At 38.1% G+C, this 24,231-nt stretch overlaps 12 protein-coding genes across 12 annotated transcripts; 5 read left to right on the forward strand and 7 right to left on the reverse strand.

Moving 5' to 3' along the window:
• Positions 1 to 20: 20 nt before the first annotated feature.
• On the reverse strand, positions 21 to 2,948 carry DCP2 (decapping enzyme complex catalytic subunit; the record flags this gene model as incomplete). The annotated part of the gene is made up of 1 exon (XM_056225278.1): positions 21 to 2,948. The coding sequence occupies one exon, from the start codon at positions 2,946 to 2,948 to the stop codon at positions 21 to 23; it is 2,928 nt and encodes a 975-aa protein (XP_056079112.1).
• Positions 2,949 to 3,750: 802 nt separating this feature from the next.
• Positions 3,751 to 5,415, forward strand: MLS1 (malate synthase MLS1; the record flags this gene model as incomplete). Its single annotated transcript, XM_056225279.1, has 1 exon — positions 3,751 to 5,415. The coding sequence occupies one exon, from the start codon at positions 3,751 to 3,753 to the stop codon at positions 5,413 to 5,415; it is 1,665 nt and encodes a 554-aa protein (XP_056079113.1).
• A 304-nt stretch (positions 5,416 to 5,719) lies between these two features.
• On the forward strand, positions 5,720 to 7,309 carry DMA2 (ubiquitin-conjugating protein DMA2; the record flags this gene model as incomplete). The annotated part of the gene is made up of 1 exon (XM_056225280.1): positions 5,720 to 7,309. The coding sequence occupies one exon, from the start codon at positions 5,720 to 5,722 to the stop codon at positions 7,307 to 7,309; it is 1,590 nt and encodes a 529-aa protein (XP_056079114.1).
• Positions 7,310 to 7,516: 207 nt separating this feature from the next.
• SMKI14G2060 (uncharacterized protein) lies at positions 7,517 to 9,427 on the reverse strand (the record flags this gene model as incomplete). The annotated part of the gene is made up of 1 exon (XM_056225281.1): positions 7,517 to 9,427. The coding sequence occupies one exon, from the start codon at positions 9,425 to 9,427 to the stop codon at positions 7,517 to 7,519; it is 1,911 nt and encodes a 636-aa protein (XP_056079115.1).
• Positions 9,428 to 10,146: 719 nt separating this feature from the next.
• RPC19 (DNA-directed RNA polymerase core subunit RPC19) lies at positions 10,147 to 10,575 on the forward strand (the record flags this gene model as incomplete). The annotated part of the gene is made up of 1 exon (XM_056225282.1): positions 10,147 to 10,575. One exon carries the CDS (start codon positions 10,147 to 10,149, stop codon positions 10,573 to 10,575), a length of 429 nt encoding a protein of 142 aa, XP_056079116.1.
• Positions 10,576 to 11,016: 441 nt separating this feature from the next.
• On the forward strand, positions 11,017 to 13,642 carry DBP2 (DEAD-box ATP-dependent RNA helicase DBP2; the record flags this gene model as incomplete). The annotated part of the gene is made up of 2 exons (XM_056225283.1): positions 11,017 to 12,289; positions 13,272 to 13,642. The coding sequence occupies 2 exons, from the start codon at positions 11,017 to 11,019 to the stop codon at positions 13,640 to 13,642; spliced, it is 1,644 nt and encodes a 547-aa protein (XP_056079117.1).
• Positions 13,643 to 14,319: 677 nt separating this feature from the next.
• On the reverse strand, positions 14,320 to 14,682 carry CYB5 (Cyb5p; the record flags this gene model as incomplete). Its single annotated transcript, XM_056225284.1, has 1 exon — positions 14,320 to 14,682. The coding sequence occupies one exon, from the start codon at positions 14,680 to 14,682 to the stop codon at positions 14,320 to 14,322; it is 363 nt and encodes a 120-aa protein (XP_056079118.1).
• Positions 14,683 to 15,208: 526 nt separating this feature from the next.
• NOP15 (rRNA-binding ribosome biosynthesis protein NOP15) lies at positions 15,209 to 15,871 on the reverse strand (the record flags this gene model as incomplete). The annotated part of the gene is made up of 1 exon (XM_056225285.1): positions 15,209 to 15,871. The coding sequence occupies one exon, from the start codon at positions 15,869 to 15,871 to the stop codon at positions 15,209 to 15,211; it is 663 nt and encodes a 220-aa protein (XP_056079119.1).
• A 531-nt stretch (positions 15,872 to 16,402) lies between these two features.
• On the reverse strand, positions 16,403 to 17,215 carry SMKI14G2110 (uncharacterized protein; the record flags this gene model as incomplete). Its single annotated transcript, XM_056225287.1, has 1 exon — positions 16,403 to 17,215. The coding sequence occupies one exon, from the start codon at positions 17,213 to 17,215 to the stop codon at positions 16,403 to 16,405; it is 813 nt and encodes a 270-aa protein (XP_056079120.1).
• Positions 17,216 to 17,495: 280 nt separating this feature from the next.
• On the forward strand, positions 17,496 to 18,176 carry YAF9 (YEATS domain-containing protein YAF9; the record flags this gene model as incomplete). Its single annotated transcript, XM_056225288.1, has 1 exon — positions 17,496 to 18,176. The coding sequence occupies one exon, from the start codon at positions 17,496 to 17,498 to the stop codon at positions 18,174 to 18,176; it is 681 nt and encodes a 226-aa protein (XP_056079121.1).
• Positions 18,177 to 18,342: 166 nt separating this feature from the next.
• Positions 18,343 to 21,906, reverse strand: INP52 (phosphatidylinositol-3-/phosphoinositide 5-phosphatase INP52; the record flags this gene model as incomplete). Its single annotated transcript, XM_056225289.1, has 1 exon — positions 18,343 to 21,906. One exon carries the CDS (start codon positions 21,904 to 21,906, stop codon positions 18,343 to 18,345), a length of 3,564 nt encoding a protein of 1,187 aa, XP_056079122.1.
• Positions 21,907 to 22,264: 358 nt separating this feature from the next.
• On the reverse strand, positions 22,265 to 24,124 carry LEU4 (2-isopropylmalate synthase LEU4; the record flags this gene model as incomplete). The annotated part of the gene is made up of 1 exon (XM_056225290.1): positions 22,265 to 24,124. The coding sequence occupies one exon, from the start codon at positions 24,122 to 24,124 to the stop codon at positions 22,265 to 22,267; it is 1,860 nt and encodes a 619-aa protein (XP_056079123.1).
• Between the last annotated feature and the right edge of the window lie 107 nt (positions 24,125 to 24,231).

Below are 24,231 nucleotides of genomic sequence, written 5' to 3' on the forward strand. Positions count from 1 at the left end.
AAAACCCAACACTTATTATTTTATTTCCTATGCAAAATATTCAATAACTCATTAGACCCCGAAGTTCCATTCGAACGGACATCAAAATTTGACTCATGTATAGTGCCAGGCCTATTCTGCAGCATACTAAGTAACTTATTTGAAGAATTCTCGTTGCTGATAGGCATCATGGGGTAACCGCCTGTGGTGGCTGTAGGAATTTCGGTTGGTGTTGCATATACACTATTATTGAAAGTGCTGCTACTTTTATTATCATGTAATATATTCGGAAGTTTATAAGAATTATCTTCACTAGAAATCTTTCCGTATCCGCTATTAGGAGAATTGGGGTTGAAAAAGTTCAGTAACTCTGGAGGAGTATTATTAAATTTTTCATTTTCTGTAACCACTTCATGTTTTAGTGCTTGAAATTCATTTGATTGTTTATCCTCAGTGTGAGGCTTCCTTTCAAAATCCTTATTTTTCAGGATGCTCAACAAACCCTTTGCTGGATTGTTTTCTTCTATGGACACGTCTTTAATACCAGGATGTTCTGACGAAGTAACATCCTTGCCCTTCGGTCTCAGTATTCCTAATAGCTCACTTGCGTTTCCATCATTCTTATTTGAAGACGTCGACGCAGTTTCTTCGATATTTTCAGCTTTTGAAACAGAATTTCTTTTCAGCATCATCATGATTTCATCTTCACCATTTGGATGTTGAGATTTCGGTGATTGTTGATTTGAAGAAACAGTGGAAGAAATTGGGTTTCGTAACATTTGCAATAAATCCTTTGACGATGACATATTAGAGCTTGAATCAAAAGTCTTCCTATCGTTAGCTAGGCTGGCGAATGTTTCACCACGCTTAAGTATCTTAACTTTAGGCATCTTTTTTATAGTATTGGTTGATGACGAAAATCCTGCAGTTTCATTTAGAGATTTGTTACTGTCAGTGGACATATCTCTATGAGGCACTTCGCCATCTTGGAAATTATTCTCCTTCAAGATATCTTGGTTAATTAATTTGGAGTTATCATGATTCTGTTCCAATTCTTCTAATTTTTTTCCATCCTCTTCGTCAGAACTGCTTTCAAAAGCTTCATATGCACAGCTATCACTGGTGTGCGTTTCTTGACTATACGAATTTGAAACTCCTATTGGTGAACTCTGCTTATCATGAGATGACGATTTACTAGGTCTCCATTCTACAATATCAGATTCCGCAGACGCATTTGTACTAAATTTCTTTGCATTATTTTGTGGATCTTTCTTTTGTCTTCTTCGACTGTCCTTTTCACTCGAGATGATGTTGACTTCCACATCTGACGAATCTCTTTCATCTTTGGTTGGCTGCATATCTTCATCTGAACTACTTTCAAAATCCTCATATTCTCCTTGTTGCATAACAGACGCAGGGTCATTTGGAAGGGATGAAGTTTCTACTGTGGAAGGCTGTGTTTTCTGCGATGAAGTTGGGTTTCTCAACAAATCAAGCAAAGCCTGAGAATTTGGATGGGCGGATTCATCAGGATGTTGTGACTTTATTGAATTCAAGTCTGTTCCCCTTTGTAATATTTTCAATTTTGGCTTGTTACTCGATTGTACGGCATCATTAGGCTTTTTTGAATGTAGTAAGTTTAATAACTGTCCTGGAGAAGAGCCATTGTAATTAGAGCCTGTTGTCAAAGGAGCGGGAGGTAGGGGAAAAGGTTGAGATACGGTTGGTCTGGAAAGGTTGTGCATGTTTGGGACACCAAAAGCTATTGGATTTGGTGGAGTGTTGTAATTAGGAGGCATCTGTGTTGGATGAGCGTTGCCACCATTGCTGTTATTCAGTGGTAACATAAACGGGAAAGGAGCAAATGGTTTACCATTCATAGTTGCAAACAATTGTGGATTTGACACGAAGGCGTTGGCCATTGGCATAGTAGGTGGTATGATACTATTGCTAGCAAATGGTTCTGAAAGAGAAGGAAAGACTGAAGGTTGTTGTTGTTGAGGAGGGAACGATAATTGCTGGTTCTTTTGCTGATCTTGTTCTTCTGGTTGTTCTTGTGGGTGCTGAAATTCTTCATTCGAAGTTACTTGTTCATTAGGGACCGCGCTATTATTGCCGTTTGCTTGCACTGCAGTATGTAACATATTTAATAGCTCCCTACCAGGATCAATTTGTTCCTCCTTAGTAATACCCAGCAACAGCTTCAATTGTTCTTCTGCATAAGATTTTAATTGATCTTCATTTTTTATTTGCCTCTGATGTCTTAACCACATTGACAAAGGTCTCATCATAGAATTAATGAGATAGTACTTTATATTGGATTTATACATTGTTTTGGAAATTTTCTTGAAGTCAAACCATTCTATTTTATCAATTTCATTTCTAACCTGAGGTTTAAAGTTGAAGATTTCCGAAACACCTGAGATTAAAAAAATCTTGTAATTCTTTCCTTGAATATTCCTTTCGATGAATTGGTTCTCATCAATATAGTCCGTCAAATCAAAACCAATTTCTTCTTTGACTTCTCTAATACAACAGTCTATGTCGTTTTCATCTTTAGATATTTTACCCCTTGGAAATGACCAGGAATCAGACTCGGTACCTTGTACTAGTAAAATCTTACTCAAATTCTCATTGAAAATCGCAGCACCTCTCACTGGTATACTCTTCTTATATTTGGAGAATTGCTGAAGCGCCTCGTCCACTTTTATATCCCATTTCCAAATCAGAGGACATAGTTTTATAATTAATTGAGCGAACGATTTAATCTTTAAAGAAGGTAGAGTCGGGTTCATCAACTTGATAAAATCCGTGTAAAACCATGAGGCCTCTTCAAAATGAAACAATTCTCTTTCGACACTCGATAAATCTTCATTCGGGCAATTTATAATGAAACGTACTAATAAGTCCTCCAGAATTCTGTCAACAGAAGTGACGTTCTCCAAAGCATGTCGTAGCGGCAGTGACATTTTCTAAGACAAAGGTGGCTTTATTCTTTCTTAATTGAAAGTAATGATACTTAATCAATTGTCAATTCTTGAGTTAAAAGAAAAAACAATGGTCGGATCCTTTAAAACACCAATCTTTTGTTTTTCTTGTCTTTTCCAGTCTCCATCATTTTTTCTCTTGACTTTGAATTCGTTTATAATGATATTCAATGAAGAACACATCTTAGTAGGGTAATGGTTTATGTAATTATATCATTTCACACGTTTTATTACCCTGCACTTGTTCGGTTCAATGGAGAAGTCTCAGGCTATTCTCCATTGAACCGATGCAGGTAACCGACGGGAATTCGCAACTGTCCCTTTTCCCGGCGAGCCGACCGTCGGGCCGAGCTTCGGATAAATATTTTGCATTGTTTTTGTTTCTGTCATAGGTATTTACTCGTGATTTCTTTAGCTGACCCCAAAGTCAATCACCAGCCAGGTTCACGCCGGCCAGTATGCAAATTTATGATTATCAGCCTTAGTGACTATCAGCCTTAGCGACGATTACCTACGAAGCTTGGTATAGTGCATTGTGATGCGTATTTTTAATTGGATAGTATATGGGAGGGATCGATGACCCTTATTATGTTCTTTTCTTTATGTTTGCTTCCATGAAAGTCGTGTTCTTGAAAGTATATAAGTAACAGTGAATTGAAGATAACTATGCTATTTTCATGTACTTCTTTTATATTTTTCTCCTTTCATGTTGCAGTAGCTAAGAATAACGATTTCTGCTGTAAGGATAGAGAAAGTAATAACAACATACAAAAGTAAGAAGAAAATGGTTAAAGTTAGTTTGAATGACGTAAAATTGCTGGTAGACGTTGATAAGGAGCCACTTTTCAGACCCTCCAGCACTACAGTCGGTGATATTTTGACCAAGGATGCTTTGGAGTTCATCGTTCTTTTACATAGAACTTTCAACAGCAAGAGAAAACAGTTGTTGGAAAATAGACAAACCGTCCAGAAGAAATTAGACTCAGGTTCCTATCAGTTGGATTTTTTACCTGAAACTGCGAATATTAGGAACGATCCTACTTGGCAAGGCCCGGTTTTGGCACCAGGGCTAATTAATAGATCAACGGAAATCACGGGACCTCCATTGAGGAATATGTTGATTAATGCTCTTAACGCCCCGGTGAACACTTATATGACAGATTTTGAAGATTCTGCCTCGCCCACCTGGAATAACATGGTTTACGGTCAAGTTAATCTCTACGACGCTATCAGAAATCAAATCAATTTTGAGACGCCAAAAAAATCGTACAAATTGAATGGAAAGGTGGCAGACTTGCCTACCATTATCGTGAGACCCCGTGGATGGCACATGGTGGAGAAGCACCTTTATGTAGATGATGAACCAATTAGCGCTTCTATCTTTGATTTTGGTTTATACTTCTATCATAACGCCAAAGAATTGATAAATTTGGGTAAAGGTCCTTACTTTTACTTACCAAAGATGGAGCACCATTTGGAAGCCAAACTATGGAATGACATCTTTTGCGTTGCCCAAGATTACATCGGCATTCCAAGAGGCACAATCAGAGCTACCGTATTGATTGAAACTTTGCCCGCTGCTTTCCAAATGGAAGAGATCATCTATCAATTAAGGCAACATTCAAGTGGGTTGAATTGCGGGCGTTGGGACTATATTTTCTCCACAATCAAAAGATTAAGAAATGATCCTAACCACATTTTGCCCAATAGGGACCAAGTTACAATGACTTCGCCTTTCATGGATTCATATGTGAAAAGGTTAATCAATACCTGTCACCGTAGGGGTGTTCATGCCATGGGTGGCATGGCGGCGCAAATCCCTATCAAGGACGATCCAGTAGCCAATGAAAAGGCAATGACAAAAGTACGCAATGATAAGATTAGAGAGCTCACAAATGGTCATGATGGGTCTTGGGTTGCACACCCAGCACTCGCCCCCATCTGTAATGAAGTTTTCATTAATATGGGAACTCCAAATCAAATCTACTTTGTTCCTGAGAACGTCATCACAGCTGCTAACTTGTTGGAAACGAATATTCCAAACGCCGAGATTACTACTGCTGGCATTGTACAGAACTTGGATATCGGGTTGCAATACATGGAAGCTTGGCTGAGAGGCTCCGGTTGCGTGCCCATCAACAACCTGATGGAAGACGCCGCGACTGCTGAAGTGTCTCGTTGTCAATTGTACCAATGGGTGAGGCACGGTGTCACTTTAAAGGACACAAGAGAAAAAGTCACTCCAGAATTAACTGAAAAAATCTTGCATGAGCAAGTGGAAAGATTATCTAAGGCAAGTCCATTGGGCGACAAGAACAAATTTGCACTGGCCGCCAAATACTTTTTACCGGAAATCAGAGGTGAGAAATTTAGTGAATTTTTGACCACATTGTTATACGATGAGATTGTGTCCACTAAGGCTACGCCCACTGATTTGAGTAAGTTATGATCTTTCCGATCTCTCGTACATACTTATATATTCATGCCCATATGCTTACATATTGAAAATTCAAAAACCTATTTTATATTGATTGTTTTCGTAGCTGATAATCATATCATGATTTCTTTTTGGCTCCTTGCCGCGAATGCTGCTATCACGGGCGACGGTGTAGCCATCAATCATGTTGTGGAATTTCAAACACAATACTTGATGACTGCTAACATGGTTACGTATCGCTTTCAAAATAAGGCGAGAAGGTAGAGTAGACCCTTTCATACGTTTAAAGTTTCCAGAAAAGGACATTTTATTGGAAATGTACACCCCTATTCCCGCTAATACCCCGGCACCTACTGCTCCATCTTCATCGATGGCTTCTGACTCCTCATCCGCATCGAATGCCACCACTAGCAGCAGCAACACGAACACAAGAAACAGAGCCGGCGGTGCTCCATCTAATGAAAGGGCACGTTCAGGGTCTGGCATCAGCTCATTTTTGAATACCTTTGGAATTAGACAAAATAATCAGGTAGCCTCTCCTTCTGCGGGTCCCGATCAGCGCCTGTTTGGTACTACGCCAGCTAATTCTCATATGAGTGTAGCCATGGAAAGTATCAATACTTCAGCGCCACAGCAGGAACCGCGGCTACACCACCCTATACAAATGCCGCCATCAGCCCAGTTTCACGTTCATCGTAACTATCAACTTCCTATCTCGTTATCTCTCACTGCACCCATATCCACAGACCAACATCAACATCATCAACAGCCGGCCTCGGTAAATTCTGAAGGTAACAATGGTATCAGTATTCACGAGCCTTTAAATCAGCAGCAATCTAACAATATTAATAGCACAACAACTTCAACCACATCCATGGCCCCAGCGGCTATAACAAGGAATAATACCGGGTTCGTAGCAGCTGGTGCAGAAGGGTCTAATGCGGTTAACAACAGTCAGGAAATGTATAAGAATTTGCGCCATTTAATTTACGCTGCGAATCAGCCAAATGGGACCGAAATTTTACATTTGGATTTACCTGCAACAAGCGCAGAAGATTCTACTAATATCACCAATGTTGATGAGGTTACTTTGAAGCAAAGAAAGGACAAGCATGGTCTTTTCAGTATACGACTAACTCCGTTTATTGATAGTTCTTCCACCACGAACCAAGGTTTGTTCTTCGAACCGATTATAAGAAAGGCTGGTCCTGGATCCCAATTGGTTATCGGCCGCTATACTGAACGTGTTCGCGATGCAATTTCCAAGATACCTGAGCAATACCATCCGGTAGTATTCAAATCCAAAGTTGTGTCAAGGACGCATGGGTGTTTCAAAGTGGATTCTCAAGGCAACTGGTATATAAAGGATGTGAAGTCCTCAAGTGGGACTTTCCTAAACCATCAAAGGCTTTCCCCTGCTTCGTCTTTATCAAGAGATACTCTTTTACGTGATGGTGATATTTTACAGTTGGGAATGGATTTTAGAGGTGGTACGGAAGAAATTTATCGTTGCGTGAGGATGCGAATCGAGTTAAATAGGTCATGGAAACTAAAGGCAAATTCGTTCAACAAAGAAGCTTTACAGCGCCTTCAAAACTTACAAAAGTTAACGACAGGTGTTGAAGAAGAAGATTGTTCGATTTGTCTATGTAAGATCAAACCTTGCCAGGCAATTTTCATATCACCATGCGCTCATAGTTGGCATTTCCGTTGTGTGAGGAGATTGGTTATGCTTTCATATCCGCAATTTGTTTGTCCTAATTGTAGATCAAGTTGTGATTTGGAGGCTTCTTTTGAAAGTAGTGACGAGGAAGATGAAAGCGATTTAGAAAGCGAAGGTGATCAGCTGGTAGATCAACTTAGTGTACTAATGGAAACTTCAAAGGATGCTGATAACCATCCTTAACGTTAATATTGAAACATACAACTCAAGAAAAAAAGAAAAACTAAAGAAAAAAAAAACTCACGAAATATCAAATTCTCCGTCTTCATATTATTATTTCAATTAATTTCTTTAATATTTATATATTATGCGCTGTTTACATATCAGGTCTATTGTCTCAGGAATACAATATCGTCCATTTTGACAGTCACCTTGCCTTTCTTAACTACACTAGTCCTGGGTCAGTTTTCCAAGTTCACCTATCAATCTTAATAGAACTTCTTGAGTTTGTTGCTTGCCAAGACCATATTTATATATTTCGTGTCCGCCATCAACTATTCTCCATTCTTGCGTCTTATGGGAAATCTTTGTCAAGTCTCTTTGCCAATCACCCCATAATGCTGATTTCTTTACCATTTCTTTAGAGCTGACAATGCTTGTCTTCACGTTTTGCAAAGACTCGGCGTTGTTTGTCACATCCCTATAACTTAAAATCGAACTTGTTACGCTTTCCAAGAATTTAGAACGCAAGAAACGTCCCTGGTATTTCATATCACGCCCATATATACGCTCTTTAGATCCATGATGAGCTAACAACCACGAAGTCTGTAATCTCCATCCTAAACTCGACCAAATTCCTTTCCACCATAACTTGAATTCATTGTGTCTCTCAATATCAGACGGTAACCAAGTCTTATCATGATTACGGCCATCACGATCATCACCGTCATCGCCGTGCCCATCATCGTCATCGCCACGGCCTGGAGGTAATAGTCTTTGAATATAATTCTTCAATAACAGTTCTTCATGCCACGATTCAACCAGCATCATGCTATCAACAATATCAACATTCTTAGCAGTAAAAACTCTTGTGAATAATCCGCCAAGGTCGTAGCCCACTGTAGTAAAGGGGCCCTTGATTTTTGCATCTTTGATCAATGCATATCTTAAAGACTCTGCTACCATTGCAATAGAAATTGGGGCAGGAGGTGAATCGCTCAATCCATACCCAGGTCTATCGTATAGACAGTACCTTTGTATCTTGTCTAGATGGTATAACTCTTCAATCCAAGTGGCTGAGAGATAACCGGTATCGTAACCACCGTGTTCGAACAGGATGATAGGTTGCTTCTTTTTGTCTCCATCCATTGAGTCTGTGTTGTTTTCCAGATCAAATACGTCGCCATAACAAGTTATGTGTAGTTGATAGGTCTTGGCAGCATCGACGTAATGGAACGCTTCGTAAGAAGGTGACTGGACAGAAATCGGTAATTTGTGCGTCAATCTGTAGGTATCTAGTGTAGTCAGAAGTGTATTTAGAGTGAATAATGCGAAGAAGATCAAAATGGCAAACTTAATAGTATTTCTAAATCCAATAGATACCCATTCTGTTAAAGTATGCTTGTTTCTAACCAGTTGGGAGCGTTGCGTAGGGGTGGGTGAACCCGATCCATATTGGTCTCTGTCTTCGGTGGCACGTTCAGTAGTATCGTCAACTATCCGTTCCTCCAAAGGCTCATTCATTGAGTTATTGTAAAACAAGAGATACCAGTCTAATATGGCCCCAACAAAAAAGGAAAATGAAGTCCATAAATATGTAAAAGTGCCAATGAATCCAATTCTTTGCCTAGTATATTTGATCAGATAAGTTAATGCTAGATTGAACAGCGTCAAAACACAAAGAGTTACATTCAGACTGTAATCCAGAGCTGAGTACAGTCCCAGCTTATTAAACCAAAGATTGAAAGAGTTTGCAATAATCGAAATAAAAATTAAAGTCAGGTCGTTAAAACTTGCGTACCTGTTGCTAAATCCAAAGAGAATATTAATATTGAAAAAGAAATCCGAAATCAACGTAGTAACTAACCAAACAGTGTTAATAAGGATTAGAATGTTCAAAATCCATTTGGAATTATGAATGAAAATCCTATAACCCTTGCGAATTTGAAATAGACTATCTTTAATGAACCCGTCGGATTCGATATCGCGACTTTCGTTGACAGTTGGGCTGTTGGCTGAGCTCCCGCCAAGTGTCCTGTGATTGTTGTTCAGCAACGGTTCCGCCTCCGAATGTTCATTTTCTATATTCGTTCTGTGTAGTGGCGTCCTTGCAGGATCAGTATCCAAGCCATTAGCCTTCATGATCTGTTTGTGTTTACAGTCTCTTTTTTCTAATTAGCCTATTCCTTCTCGCTGATATAGGGCAAGCTACTTTACTGTTGCTTTTTATCTCTCTCGCACATCCCTTTAAATTGCAAGAAGGTTCAAATTTAGGGGTCCGAATAGCCTTGCAAGGAGAGATAAAAAGGCTACATATGCACAGCCACAGCAAAATCATCAAGAAAGATAGACAAAGAGTAGTCGCAAGACCGTATATACAAATAATTCGGCAGTTTTAATGTCATGTCCACATATAATTATAAATATAAAAGTAGTTACATAGGATTACTTTTATATATTTAATATAAAAACTCTTTTTTTCAAGAAATAAGGCGTCTTCAATATAATTTTTGATAAAAACATTAAAAATGCGCAGAACGTTAAGCCAGATAGACATCTCTTGTAAAAAAGCACAAGCACAGCAATTCACTGCAAGCACCAACACCAATCATAAGATTGCTCTGATGAACTTACTATGTAACTGGCTAATTGAGTCCATTTTATAGTCCTTTGACTTCATTGAAGCATAGTTATACTATTCAGGGTAATCTATAACGTGGGAAACGATGCATATTCTTTGCGATGAGGTATGAAAAAAAAATTTCAGATGAAAAGTACTTTAACGCTGAGCTAAAAAGAAAGGAATCGGGGGAATACTATTCAAAAGGGAAAACCACATTGTGATACAGATTGTTAAACAAATGACGGAAGATATTGAACATAAAAAGATTTCTACAGAGGTGACGCCACAAGAACCTAAACGTATTCAAGAAGAAGAAGATCAGGATGTTGATATGACTGGTGACGAAGAACAGGAAGAGGAACCAGATAGAGAAAAAATCAAACTCCTCACACAGGCCACATCTGAAGATGGTACTAGCGCTTCTTTTCAAATCGTAGAAGAGGATCACACACTAGGTAATGCCCTACGTTACATTATAATGAAAAATCCAGACGTAGAATTCTGTGGTTACTCAATACCTCATCCTTCTGAAAACCTCTTGAATATTAGAATTCAAACCTACGGCGAATCAACTGCTGTGGATGCTCTTCAAAAGGGACTAAAGGACTTGATGGATTTATGTGATGTTGTGGAATCCAAATTTACTGAAAAGATCAAAAACATGTAGATTCTATTGCCTGGTCTACAGCCCCTCTTTTATGCCGACGTTACGAATAGTATTGCACGACATGCTAGTACAGATACAACTTAACTTCCTGTTTCCTTTATAGTCCTGCTATTTAAGATCTATGTATAATATAACCAAAAAAAACGCCTTCGTACAAAGTGCCTAATATTTAAAGAATCTCAGATTCATCTCTTTTCAAGACGCAGTTTCCCGTATCCAGTGACTGAAAATTTTTATTTCTTTTTGTTTCGTATTTTTCCTTTTTTTTTTTTTTACTGCGATGCTCATCGCAGAAAAATTTTCCCACAATTAGTTTGTCTTATATAAAGACTGTCCTATGCTCATACTTCTTCCACTTTTCCACTTCTTGTTCTAATTATAATATCGTTTTAAAGTAAAAATTAATAATAAACACTATTCTAAGGAAAATTCAGTACAAGTATGACTTACGGTGGTAGAGATCAACAATACAATAAGACTAATTACAACTCTAGGGGTGGTGACTTCCGCGGTGGGAGAAACTCTGACAGAAACTCTTACAACGACAGACCCCAAGGCGGTAACTTTCGTGGTGGTTTCGGTGGTCGTTCCAACTATAACCAGCCACAAGAATTAATAAAACCAAACTGGGATGAAGAATTACCAAATTTGCCAACTTTCGAAAAGAATTTCTATGTCGAACACGAAACTGTTCGCAATAGATCCGAGAGTGAGATTGCTCAGTTTAGAAAGGAAAATGAAATGACTATTTCCGGTCATGACATTCCAAAGCCAATCACTACTTTTGATGAAGCCGGTTTCCCGGACTACGTTTTGAGTGAAGTTAAAGCTGAAGGTTTTGACAAGCCAACTGGTATCCAATGTCAAGGTTGGCCTATGGCTTTGTCTGGTAGGGATATGGTTGGTATTGCTGCCACTGGTTCCGGTAAGACTTTATCGTACTGTTTACCAGGTATTGTTCATATAAATGCTCAACCATTGTTGGCTCCAGGTGATGGTCCAATTGTTTTGGTTTTAGCTCCAACAAGAGAGCTGGCTGTTCAAATTCAAACAGAATGTTCTAAGTTTGGTCATAGTTCTAGAATAAGAAACACTTGTGTGTATGGTGGTGTTCCAAAAAGTCAACAAATCAGAGACTTATCTCGTGGTTCTGAAATTGTTATTGCTACTCCAGGTAGATTAATTGATATGCTAGAAATTGGTAAGACTAATTTGAAGAGAGTCACTTACTTGGTTCTTGATGAAGCTGATAGAATGTTGGATATGGGGTTTGAACCTCAAATCAGAAAGATTGTTGATCAAATTAGACCTGATAGACAAACTTTAATGTGGTCCGCCACTTGGCCAAAGGAAGTGAAGCAGTTGGCTGCGGACTATTTGAACGATCCAATTCAAGTTCAAGTTGGTTCTTTAGAACTATCTGCTTCTCATAACATTACTCAAATCGTAGAAGTTGTGTCCGACTTCGAAAAGAGAGATCGTTTGAACAAGTATTTGGAAACTGCCTCTCAAGATAATGAATACAAGACATTAGTCTTCGCATCTACTAAGAGAATGTGTGATGATATCACCAAGTACCTGAGGGAAGATGGATGGCCAGCTTTGGCTATTCATGGTGACAAAGACCAAAGAGAACGTGACTGGGTTTTACAGGAATTCAGAAATGGTAGATCACCAATTATGGTTGCCACAGACGTGGCTGCCAGAGGTATCGGTATGTTAAACTTTTCAACTTTTTTTTGATTATTTTTTTGCTCCAGTAATCCGATTGCAACCAATTTTTAATGATTTTACTTTTAACGACTTTACTTTTAATGACTTTAAGGGCTTTATGATAAAACAATATTACGAAGGACTGACTTTTTTTTTCTCTTTTTTTTTTTTTTTTTTTTTTTTACCTTTTCGGGTCTATACTTCATGTGAGTATATATCATCGATGGGGAATAACGGAAATTTAATTTTAATTCGAATGACTTCGAATGCATCACTACAGAAAACTAATATTGGGAGGATGAAAAAAAATTGACTTTAATTAGTCATTTTGAGAGACGGGAAATTATAACCTGGGAGGAGTATATATGTGTTCGAATTGCACTTGATGTTGAAAGTAGCTTTGCTTTTTGATGTCAGCGCAAAAACCAAAGAATAAGCTTTTTGGCTTATTTCTAGGACGCATGTCTATGCTTCATTGATCGTTGTTTTTTTCAATGCTTGGCATTTGTACACAGGTCGATTGTTTTCTTAGAAAAAATAATCATGTGCTCTACTTTGAAATGCCGTCATCCTTCTTGACTATTATTATTCTCATTTTGTGTAGTTTATGCATTTTTTAGTTATATTGAGACACTACTGCAATCCCAAGTTCGAATCATTAAGAGAGCTAATGGAAACGGAAAGTTTCAAAATTGAAAGATATCAACTCCCATTGAAAGATGTCAATTTTGTTTTCATTCCTTTCCAATACTAGTTTTCATTAATTTGAGTAAGGATTCTGAAGTATTGAGATTTAAGTATTTCGAATTCTTTAATAAAAAATATAGTTTCTGTTATTCATCAAAAAAGAGGAAAATTCGAGACTGATTAGTTCAAGCGTGAATTTGAGGAGTACGAACAAATAGTTGATATGCAACATAACCAACAAATTTACTAACACAAGACTTTGTAAACATTTGTTTACGCGATTGTTTTTATTACAGATGTCAAAGGTATTAATTACGTTATCAACTACGACATGCCTGGTAACATTGAAGATTACGTTCACAGAATTGGTAGAACCGGTAGAGCAGGTGCTACTGGTACTGCTATTTCTTTCTTTACTGAACAGAACAAAGGGTTAGGTGCAAAGTTAATTTCTATTATGAGAGAAGCGAATCAAAATATTCCTCCTGAATTATTGAAATACGACAGAAGATCTTATGGCGGCGGTCACCCAAGATACGGTGGTGGCCGCGGTGGCCGCGGTGGTTACGGCCGTAGAGGCGGTTATGGTGGTGGCCGTGGTGGTTACGGTGGTAACAATAGACAGAGAGATGGCGGCTGGGGTAACAGAGGTCGTTCAAACTATTAAAAGGATCCAATTCAAACTGCTCTATCGATCAATGATTATATAACTTGATTACCCCTCTCCATTTGTCCAATGCATGATATATATTTTACTTGCTGTATACTACATTCTAATATTTAAAGCTTTTTGTTATACCTTTCCTCTGACATTTTCAAATTCCTGAGGTAATGGCGATAACTCTTCCCAAGTGCAATCGGAGTAAAAGTATTTTGCATTACGTTAATAATCCGTAAGATAATAGGGGCAGACACTTTTTTGTGCTCGTACAGTCGTTATACCGATGTTAAACGAACGATTTCCAAAAACACTTGATGTGGAAAGAAGTCATGCACTAATTAATACCTAGAGTTCATTAAAGAGTGGGCAAATGCGCGTAAGTGGGACATATTTACATTCAGTTTATGTTCAAGAAAGAAAAATTCGTTTGCATTTTTATCTATTTGACGAAAAAAATTTAGCCACACATATAGATAAATACATACATATTAGTTTATAATAATTCTATCTGGTAAACAGATATTCTATGATACATTAACGTACTCCAATACCAGGTGACGGCATAAATGGGTGTTTTGGAGGTTTTAGTTTAACCTTGATGACTTGAAAATAAATAATTTAATAAACTGAACATAAATATCAATTAATTTTGGTGAAGATCTTGAGCTGTTTAGGAAGGAAAATTACTCGTTCAACAAATAATAAGCAACACCTAGCATTAAAATGGCCAAAATGACAACCAATGTACCGCTACCTTTACTTTGATTTTCAGAGGTAGATGTCGTCTCTACAGAGACGCGCTCACTGGTCTTATCAACGTCACCAATGTAAAGACCTTTAAGTAGTCTCAATGCTTCGTCAGAATGACCGATATCGACAAAACTTTCTGTAGCGTCTTGGCCACCCAAATCCATTATAATTTCATCACCACCTGGATGTTCATCTTTGAATTTCGAAACATCATAAACTTTGTCGTCGATGATAATCCAGAAATTTTCTGGACCGTTGTGTTCTGCGACTTCTTGATAACTGTAAACTTTAGGCATGGCTTCTGTGATATATTTTGTTTTACTTGGTTGGCTTGCTTTGATATAGAACAATCGAAAATCAGAAAATAATGTATAACGGAAAACTTGAACGAGAAATTTTGAGAAAGTATCAAAAGTTTTTTATCTTTATATAAGTAATTGGACGAGGACAATGTTTATATTCGTTGTTTATTGACATAAGAACAATGAATGTCAAATATCGCTTTTTGGCCACGAAAGCGACGAAAATTTTCTCGTTATGCTAACTTCTCTCACTATCTCGATCTCGTATAGCTTTCCTTTTGCAGCTATTGTTCTTTTCTGAAGCCGTTAAATTTTTCATCCGGAAACTCCAGGATGTTACCCGTACAGATATTTGGGTCGTTGAATTTCCCGAAGCGGGCCAAAATGTCTTTGGATACGAGGAAACGAGACTATATTGCTGAAATTTACGACACAATTACTCAAGTTTAGTATATCTCCTATTCTATCTTACATAACCGGTTATTTACGCGGGGGTGGGTAATGGATTGTGCTCGGAAAATCACCATTTGAATTCAATGCCCGACTCAACTAGTTTATTTATCCTTTCCTCGTGCTTTTGCTTCATGTTTTCCTTTAATTGTTTTACTGGCTTAGTAACACTTTTCTCTACTAGAACTCTCTTCTTGTATTTGTATAATTTCTCAATTTTGGCCCCTTTTGGTAATAAGCGCACTTGCAATAGATGGCCCATCAATAAGTAATTGTTCATAGATTCTTGGGCAACCAATGCATCTTCTTTGTTGACGAATTCTAAAAAGCCATAATGTCTTGAATTACCCGTTTTCTTATTACGTGCTAATCTCACTTCCCTCAAGTCCCCGAATTGGGCAAAATATTTACTCAGTTCCTTTTCATGGAAACCATGTGGTAGTCTACTCACATAAATAATGCCGGAGTACCCATCGAGTTTCTTTTTGTCTTTTGACTTTTTTTCATCAACTTGCTTCTTAGGATTCAACTTTTTGATCTTATGGGTACCGTCCTGTTCGTCATCAGAGGCAGCTAAACCTTCAATTTCGTCTTCATCTTTTTCATTTTCCTCGTCTGAACTACTAGAGGATGATTCCATCTGTAACGTTTCTTTCTCCTGTATAGATTCTTCTTCAGTGGATTTTCTGATTACTGCTTCCTTGGTAGAAGTTTTCTTCGCTGACTTTACCATATTGATCTTTAACCTATACTATCTTCTATGCTGCAATTTAACCTGGTGGCAGATGCGTTTAATGGACTTACAACTAATGATATCTTTTCAAAATAAGTGATGAGATGAGATGAGATGCACTACTTCATTTTTCTTATGGCGGAAAATTTTTCATAGTAAAAAAAAAAACAGGCAAAATCTGGGGGTAACCACATGAAATCCTGCTGTGCCGTCTGTAATGAGCGCCTGAATGTAGCATAAGTTGCTACACACGCTCAAGATAGTTTGGTGAGTACCAGTTTTGAAGACGTCGTGTCATTTAGAGTTGTTTTCATAATTGTATAGCAGAACCGTCAATTAAAATTGTTGAATCCTACTTTTAAAGCTCTAAAGCATATAAAAAAACCATTAATTCTATGAATGTTCATTAAACTTTGATAGTATACATACATATATATGTGTACACATATAATAATAGTCTCATCATGAAATTAAGAGCCAATGTATAACTGTAAAACAAGGACAACCCAATTTCACAATTAATTTCGATTCTTATTCCATTTTTAATTTTCCGCTTTTAGCCGCTCTTCTGGCTTCAATATCGGCGTCTGAACCTGCTTCAAAGGCATTCATGAACGTCCAATTCATTTCTTCTCCATTAGTTAAAAAGGAAGTATTACCATTCATTGTAAGTTTCCACTCTCTTTCCTTAAATGGAGTGATTTCTTCTCTTGTCTTTATTAACTCAAATTTATCAATAGCACAACTTCCATTCCTTATAAAAGTGCCTTTGTCATCAATAGGCTCTTTTGCGCTGGAAAATTTTAGTAAGTTCATACCAAGAGCTGATTTGGTCGCAGCATGTGTAACGATCATAATGGTCTTAACATCTGGAAATTTTCTTTCTACTCTTTCAATAAAGACAGGCCAAAACTTACGACACCTCTCGAAAATATCTTCTTCGGTTTCACCTTTGTTACTAGGAATAATACTGGGTTCCCAATCTGGGTTGATCATGGCTGGAAAAAACTTACTCATAACTTCATGTGTAGCTGGTTCCGGGATAATGGACCTGTCAGGTTTATACCATTCTCCAACACCGCGATCGACATATAATGGAGTTTTTAATATCTCCACTGTGGGTTGACTGGTTTCTAAACAGCGATAAAATGGGGAACTGAAGATTATTTCAGGTTTGGCATTTAGTTTAGAAATATAATTTGCCAATTCGTGTGCTTGATCAACGCCATGTTCTGAAAGTGGGACATCGTTGTCAATGCCAGTGGGAGGCGGTGGATATGGCCCCTTTGGTAGCCAGTTTGATCTGTAACCATGTCTGGCTATGTAAATATTTTCGATAGCCATTATTTATACTTATATTTTTACCGATTAGATCTTACTGGTTAAAAGTCCTACATGTTGTTCAGAATTAAGTTGTTTCTGGGATTGTTTACAATGCTTTTTATATATTTCGAACTATTCGGTACTCGGATGACGTGATAACGTTTCGGCTTCCAATAATTTTTCATCATTTGGTAGATGTCCTGAATACATAATAAAGAAGAATAAATATTTTATATATTGGCCAAGCACTAGTTAAATCTGTTTCCAACACTCCAGTAGCAGCACCATAAAATAATTGAAGATGGCTCCAACAGTAAGCAAACGAATCAAAACTCTATCCGTAAGCAGACCAATAATATATGGCAATACGGCTAAAAAGATGGGTAGCGTTAAACCACCTAATGCTCCTGCTGAACATACTCATTTATGGACAATTTTTGTTAGAGGCCCACAAAATGAAGACATATCTTACTTCATCAAGAAGGTCGTATATAAACTCCATGATACCTATCCAAACCCTGTAAGGTCCATAGAAGCTCCTCCATTCGAACTGACTGAAACAGGGTGGGGTGAGTTTGATATAAACATCAAGATTTACTTTGTGGAGGAGGCTAATGAGAAAGTCCTAAACTTCTACCATCGGTTACGACTTCATCCTTATATAAATCCTTTATCAAATTCCACCAATGGAAATGAACAGGATACAACAAACCATAACGGTAAAGATGCAGAAGTTAGCTCTGTTTACTTTGATGAAATTGTATTTAATGAGCCAAATGAAGATTTTTTTAGAATTTTAATGAGCCGACCAGGAAATGTTTTACCTTCAAACAAAACCGATAGTTGCGTATACTCCAAACAATTAGAACAGGAAGAAATTGACAGAATAAAGATTGGTATAGTAAAAGTTGATAAGGAAATAGATGAATTGAAGCAAAAGCTAGAAAACTTAGTAAAGCAAGAAGCCATTGATGGAAGTTAGAGGCGCTGTATCTAAAGGTATTCGCGTTTTTATGACAGCTAAAACAATACTTATTGTAAATTTTTAAAATGGACGGAGTACATTGATTGAAGATAAATAAAGGCCTATAAAACCTAACCAACAGTTATGATATATATCTATAAAATGCGTAATGCTAGTAAACAATTTAGATAGGATTACGGACTTTCCATGAATCCATGCCTAGCTTCTCCAATTCAGGTTTCTTCGCAGGTACTTTGGGTGTAACCTTTTTCCTCGAAAGCAGTAGCTCGTCAAAGTTTGGATCCGACAAGGTAACTTTCATTGAATCTTTTTGAGTAGTATTAAGCTTGCTACCGACAGCGCTTAAATGTTCGGGTTTCTTGGCAATTGGTGGTTTCTTGGACTTTGTAGGAGCCTTTGGAGAAACAGCAGTGTCTTTTGTAGTAGTTACTATAGAACACAAACGGGAATTTTCGGTAGATACGGAGGTTTCATTCAGGGTGGCACTACTCTTTCTTCTGATCGGTGTACAAGGTGGAGAAATATTTCTTTTGATATTTACTGTATCTGTATGATCCTGTAATGATATGGGAGTTTTTTGCGAAGAAACAGGCCTTGACATAGCTGGTGCTGACGGTAGTGGTTTGGGCGTGATGTGTCTCTTTAGATCAATAAGAGTATTTTCAGATTTATATGGCGATACGCTGGTAATAGGGGTATCTTTTAAGAGTGCGGACGGCTTAGGTGAAGTTTCCTTACTATGTCTTGGGGTAGGAGGGGGAGGAGGAAGTACATTATGTTTACTCTTATCGAGAGGTACGTCTGTACAAGATTCTCCATAGCCAATAATGGATGATTGGGAACGGGAAGCAGGAAGGGGAGGCGGAACATAGGAGGAAGTGTCATCTAGATCAATTAGTGTTATACCTGCTGACTGAACGGTTACATCCAAAGGTGTATTTTCCTTTCGATTTTCCGGCTTTGAATGCGAATGTTCCTCAAGGTTCTTAGCTAGTTTTTCGGGATTCGCATTTTTATATTCTGTATACAGTTTCTCAACTAGATCGAGTTTCTTATTTTCATTGATAAACTTTACATTTGCCCTATATGCAGCGTAAACTGGTTTATGATCGCTTATTTTCAAAGGTGCATCTGAATATGCTAACGGATGCAAGTTTTCACCATTATATATGATTCTATCAGTCCAAGATGGGGTTCTTGCTTTCTCAGAAGTATCGTAATTATCAGTACCATAATCATACTTATAAGTCGGGCGAAATTGAAGGGTTGGTTCTTTAAATCCTTGGAATACTACGCCTTCGTTTATTTCTTGAGTCAATTGATCGTATTGAAGCAATCTACCAACATAGTCATCTTTCTGAGCCCTTAATTCCCTTCTGACCTCTTCATTCGTCAAGGTTATCCTGTAATTCAGGTCACCTAACCAAAATAATGAATCATGATGAGGTATTGTTTTAGATCTTGGAAAGGTTATATTCCTGTATATGTTGTTGTAGTCATGACGACGTTCGTCAATGTTACTGGCGCCAGCTGATAAATGTGTGTTAACAAAACAGAACGATGTTGCCCCATAATCGAATCTAATTGCTACCGCACCTTTGTTACCAGTGATACCACCAAAACCTGTCTTTTTACTAGACCCTCCTACCTGTTTAACATTATGGGCCTTATCCGACCTCACAAAGAATAATATTAAGAGTGAAGACATTTGCTCCACTCTAAGAAGAAGATACTTTTCTTCGTATTGATTCAAACAGTCAGTAACCATAGTCTCCCAAAAAGAACTTTTTGTATAATCTGCATTTAGAATAGACCCTGCGGTCAACTCTATAACCTCTTGTAACCCCAAAACAACGACATCAGGCTTAAATTTATCACCAATAGGAAACAACCATTCAGATAGATCTGCTTTTCTAGAGTTGCCATTAACATTAAATGTACCAACAAGCAAATTTATACTAGAATGTGTGGTAAATTCATCTTCTGATTCTGAAAGTCTTTCATTAACGTATTCGCAGATTGGATCATATAATTCAACAACTTGCTGATGCGGTAGTTTGCCCAAAAGTGTGTCGATATTTAGCTGTTTCCCTTTATCCACAAAATTATTGATATACATTCTGCTCACGGACTTTGTTGCATCAGAAAGAGCACCAGATAAAGACATTTTACCTTTCCTAGAATATGAAGATTTTAGAGCATTTGTGCCAGTATAGATCTGTGATAGCTGATCACCATGATCGGCCCATAAAACGTTCTCTTTTTGTACAAATTCATTATCATCGATGAAGCTTTTTGGTTTAATCAATCGAAAATCTTCCAAAAACAGCTTGAATACATTTAGTGAAATCGTTTGTTGGATCAAATTAGTCCTATCTAAACAATCCAAACAATTAGTTCTAAAGACACCGTCTTGTTCGGATATTAATCGCTGTTCTTTTACATCATACGAGAAATAGCCGGCAGCCAAAATTGTGTTTCTTATTTTAGGGATAATCCTGCTTGCAGCTGCAAAGCCATCTTGAGAAGTTTCCCTATGGAAATCAAAATCCGTTAGAAATACATCCCTACCAATTTCCATTTTGTTTGAGTTATTCAAATGCTCCTTATACCTCCTAGATAATTGGATTTCTGAAGACTTGGTGGACAACAAGTTGATTATGTGAACTGGCCCATATTTCTTCGACAGTCTCATAAAGTGTTCATCAAAGGTGGGCTGTGTAGCTTCGACAGATCTGGTAATTTGGATCTTTGGACTTATCAATGATGTATCTTGCTCCCAAAAAATCGGAATGCTACCCCTTATTTGCGTAAAGGCATAACAATACTGAGAAGAGTACATGATCATTTCTGTTTCAACGAAGTTTGCTACATGCCCTTCATCATCTATACCACGTGCATTAAATCTTGTACCTGCCCTTTTCCAACTTTGTCTGGAGATAATTGTGAGCCCCACTTTCAATTTATTAATATAGCTGAAAATTGTTTCTGCAAACCCTCGGATGACGGTCGTGAGGAATCCCTGTTCATCTAGCAATTCCTTAGTCGGTATGTCTAGTCTGTCTCTGTATGTAATGATCTCGTCCATAAGAAATGAGTTCCACATAAACTCCCTGTCAAAATTATCAAAACTCAAAGAATGTTCCGTGAATCCACGTTTCTGCAATGTGCAAGTCAGATCAAAATCGGTGCTGTAATAAAAGGATCCATTTGATAGTAGCTTTTTTAATTCATGGCATGGGTGCTTGGAAACTTGATCTTGAGCATTTAAACTCCTCGAAGAAGAAGAATGTAGGGATGCTCTAGAGGAACGTGTGGAAATACTTGGACGTGAGCTTGATGTAAAATCTCCGTCATTGGTAAGAATTGGATAACCGGCGGAATCGATGTCCATGAAATCCCACTTAGAATTATTTAGGCAAAAAAAATCCACGGCATATATTTTGTTGACCGTTTTATTAGGAATTGGTTGAGCCACTTTAGATTTCTCTGTTATGGTTGCTATAAATATAAGGCCTTCGATTTCTATCAGACCAATGAAACCGTATATTTCATGGCGAGAAAGTTTTTTGAAACCACGTCCGTTTAAGTCAGTTTTTGGAACCAATTCTACAGCACACGTAGATCTTCGGGACGTCTTGTTATCAATTGGTCTAAACACCAATCCATGTGTTTCTGAAACTATTGCTATCTTTCTAGTTTGCTGTTTAGATAGGAGTATTTTCATTGTTGTTGGATGTTTGTTCTTCAATTATTTCTTAGTAGTATGGTCCCTATCACAAATTTTCAATCAACGGTATACCTGCACCTTATGTGACAAGCTTATGGTGTCCTTTATCCTTGTAGGTCTAGTTTGATCTCTCTTCTTAACTCCAGTTTTGTTTCAATTTCGTTACTAACCGCCAAACAAGCGTTCGGGTCACCCCTCAAGCATTTGATTCAAGAAGTTTCTCAAAAAACGAGAAATAGGTTTGGAAAAATACCAAAAGTAAAATTTCTAATATAGACATCCGTGTTTCTGTTAAGTATATAAATAAGTATAGAAATAAATAGACGCGAGCAAGTCTTGCTTAAAGGAAAAGTTCTTATGCTGAGCCAGATGCCGCAGCACTCTTGCCTTCAGAGTTAGCCGAAGATGGAATCGATACATCACCGGAATGGATAATGTTATTGATAGTGGCAAAGATAGCTCTCACAGAAGAGTCACCGACATCTTCGGAGACACCTACACCCCACTTATAGGCTTTTTCATTGTCTGCATTACGTCTGTACGATAGATGGATGTAAGAAGCAGCTTGAGTAGAAGAACCAGAACCTAAGGAATGTTCTGTGTAGTTTGCCACAGCAAATCTTACGTTCAAAAAGTTGGATAGGGCATCGATCAAAGAGGAGATTGGACCGTTACCTGTACCTTCAATATCGACGATTTCGTCACCCACTTTAACTTGACCAGTGAATACTCTACGTTCAGTGCCGAATTTCTCCACATTGAAATTCACTAAACTTATAGCTTGGTATTGTTCATCATTGTAGTTGTAAGCTTCCTTAAACAACTTGGAGATTTCGTCTGATTTTAGTTCTCTACCCAAGGAGTCAGCATGGTCTTGAACAGCGCTAGAAAATTCAATCTGCATGTTTCTTGGAAGGTCTAAACCTAGAGATCTCAAAATAACCCAAGCAGCACCACCTTTACCGGACTGAGAGTTTACTCTGATAACAGCTTCGTAGTCACGACCAATATCCTTTGGATCCAATGGCAAATATGGAATTCTCCATTGAGTTTCACCTTGAGCACGCTTCTTGTTTTGCAAGTTAAAACCCTTCTTAATGGCGTCTTGATGAGAACCGGAGAAGGCACAAACAACCAGGTCACCACCGTATGGGGCTCTTTGAGATACTGGAATCTTGTTACAACGTTCAACTACATCTAGGACAGAGGTTAAATCGGAGAAATCTAAGTTAGGAGGGACACCATGAGTGTACATATTCATAGCGACAGTGACCAAATCAACATTACCTGTACGTTCACCATTACCGAAAAGACAACCTTCCACACGATCGGCACCAGCAAGCATACCTAACTCGGTGGCAGCAACACCGCAACCACGATCATTGTGGCAATGTGTGGAGATACAAACCTTCTCACGTTCTGTGATGTGGGTGGAAAAATACTCAATTTGGTCAGCGTACACGTTTGGAGAAGCAACTTCTACAGTAGCTGGTAGATTAAAAATGATTGGATTTTCCTCAGTAGGTTCCCAAGCGTTTTTAACGGCTTCGCAAATTTCCACGGCAAATTCACCTGGTGTGTCACTGAAACATTCGGGTGAAAATTCATAGGACCAACGAGTAGCTTGTTGTGAAGGGTCATCTTTGGTTAGTTTTCTAACCAATTTGGTGGCCTCCACGGCTTTGGAAATAGCTTCCTCTCTAGACATATTAAAGACAATTTCACGGAACATATCACTAGTTGCCAAGTAGGTATGTATAGTAGCTCTCTTGGCACCAGCTAATGCTTCCACGGTTCTCTTGATCAAGTGCTCTCTCGATTGGACCAGACATTGGATACTAACATCGTCTGGAGCGTTTTCTACAGCATATCTGGTGAAGTCGAAATCTGTCTGAGATGCCGAAGGGAAGGAAACCTCAATTTCTTTGAATCCGATATTGATCAGCTTGTGAAAGTATTCTTTCTTCTGCTCCACTGACATAGGGTCTGGTAAAGATTGGTTACCATCTCTCAGATCCGTCGATAACCAACGAGGGGCTTTCGTGATTTGGTTATCCGGCCATTTTCTATGAGATAGCTTTGGAGCGTTGAATGGCTTGTACTTGGAAGAGGGGTCCTTAAGCATATTTTTGTATGCTAATTTCACAGGAGGAATAACTCTTGAAGCTCTAGAAGCCGCATGCTCCACAAGCAAAATAATACTCTGTTTGACCATGATCGTCCTTGTCTTTTTGTAAGGAATAGTCTACAGTAAACTTCTAGCGTGAAGAAGAACCTTTTTTTTTCAAAAATACCCTTTGGAAGAAGTAAGTCAATTACACG

Source organism: Saccharomyces mikatae, assembly GCF_947241705.1.
Source record: "Saccharomyces mikatae IFO 1815 strain IFO1815 genome assembly, chromosome: 14".
NCBI lineage: Eukaryota > Fungi > Ascomycota > Saccharomycetes > Saccharomycetales > Saccharomycetaceae > Saccharomyces > Saccharomyces mikatae.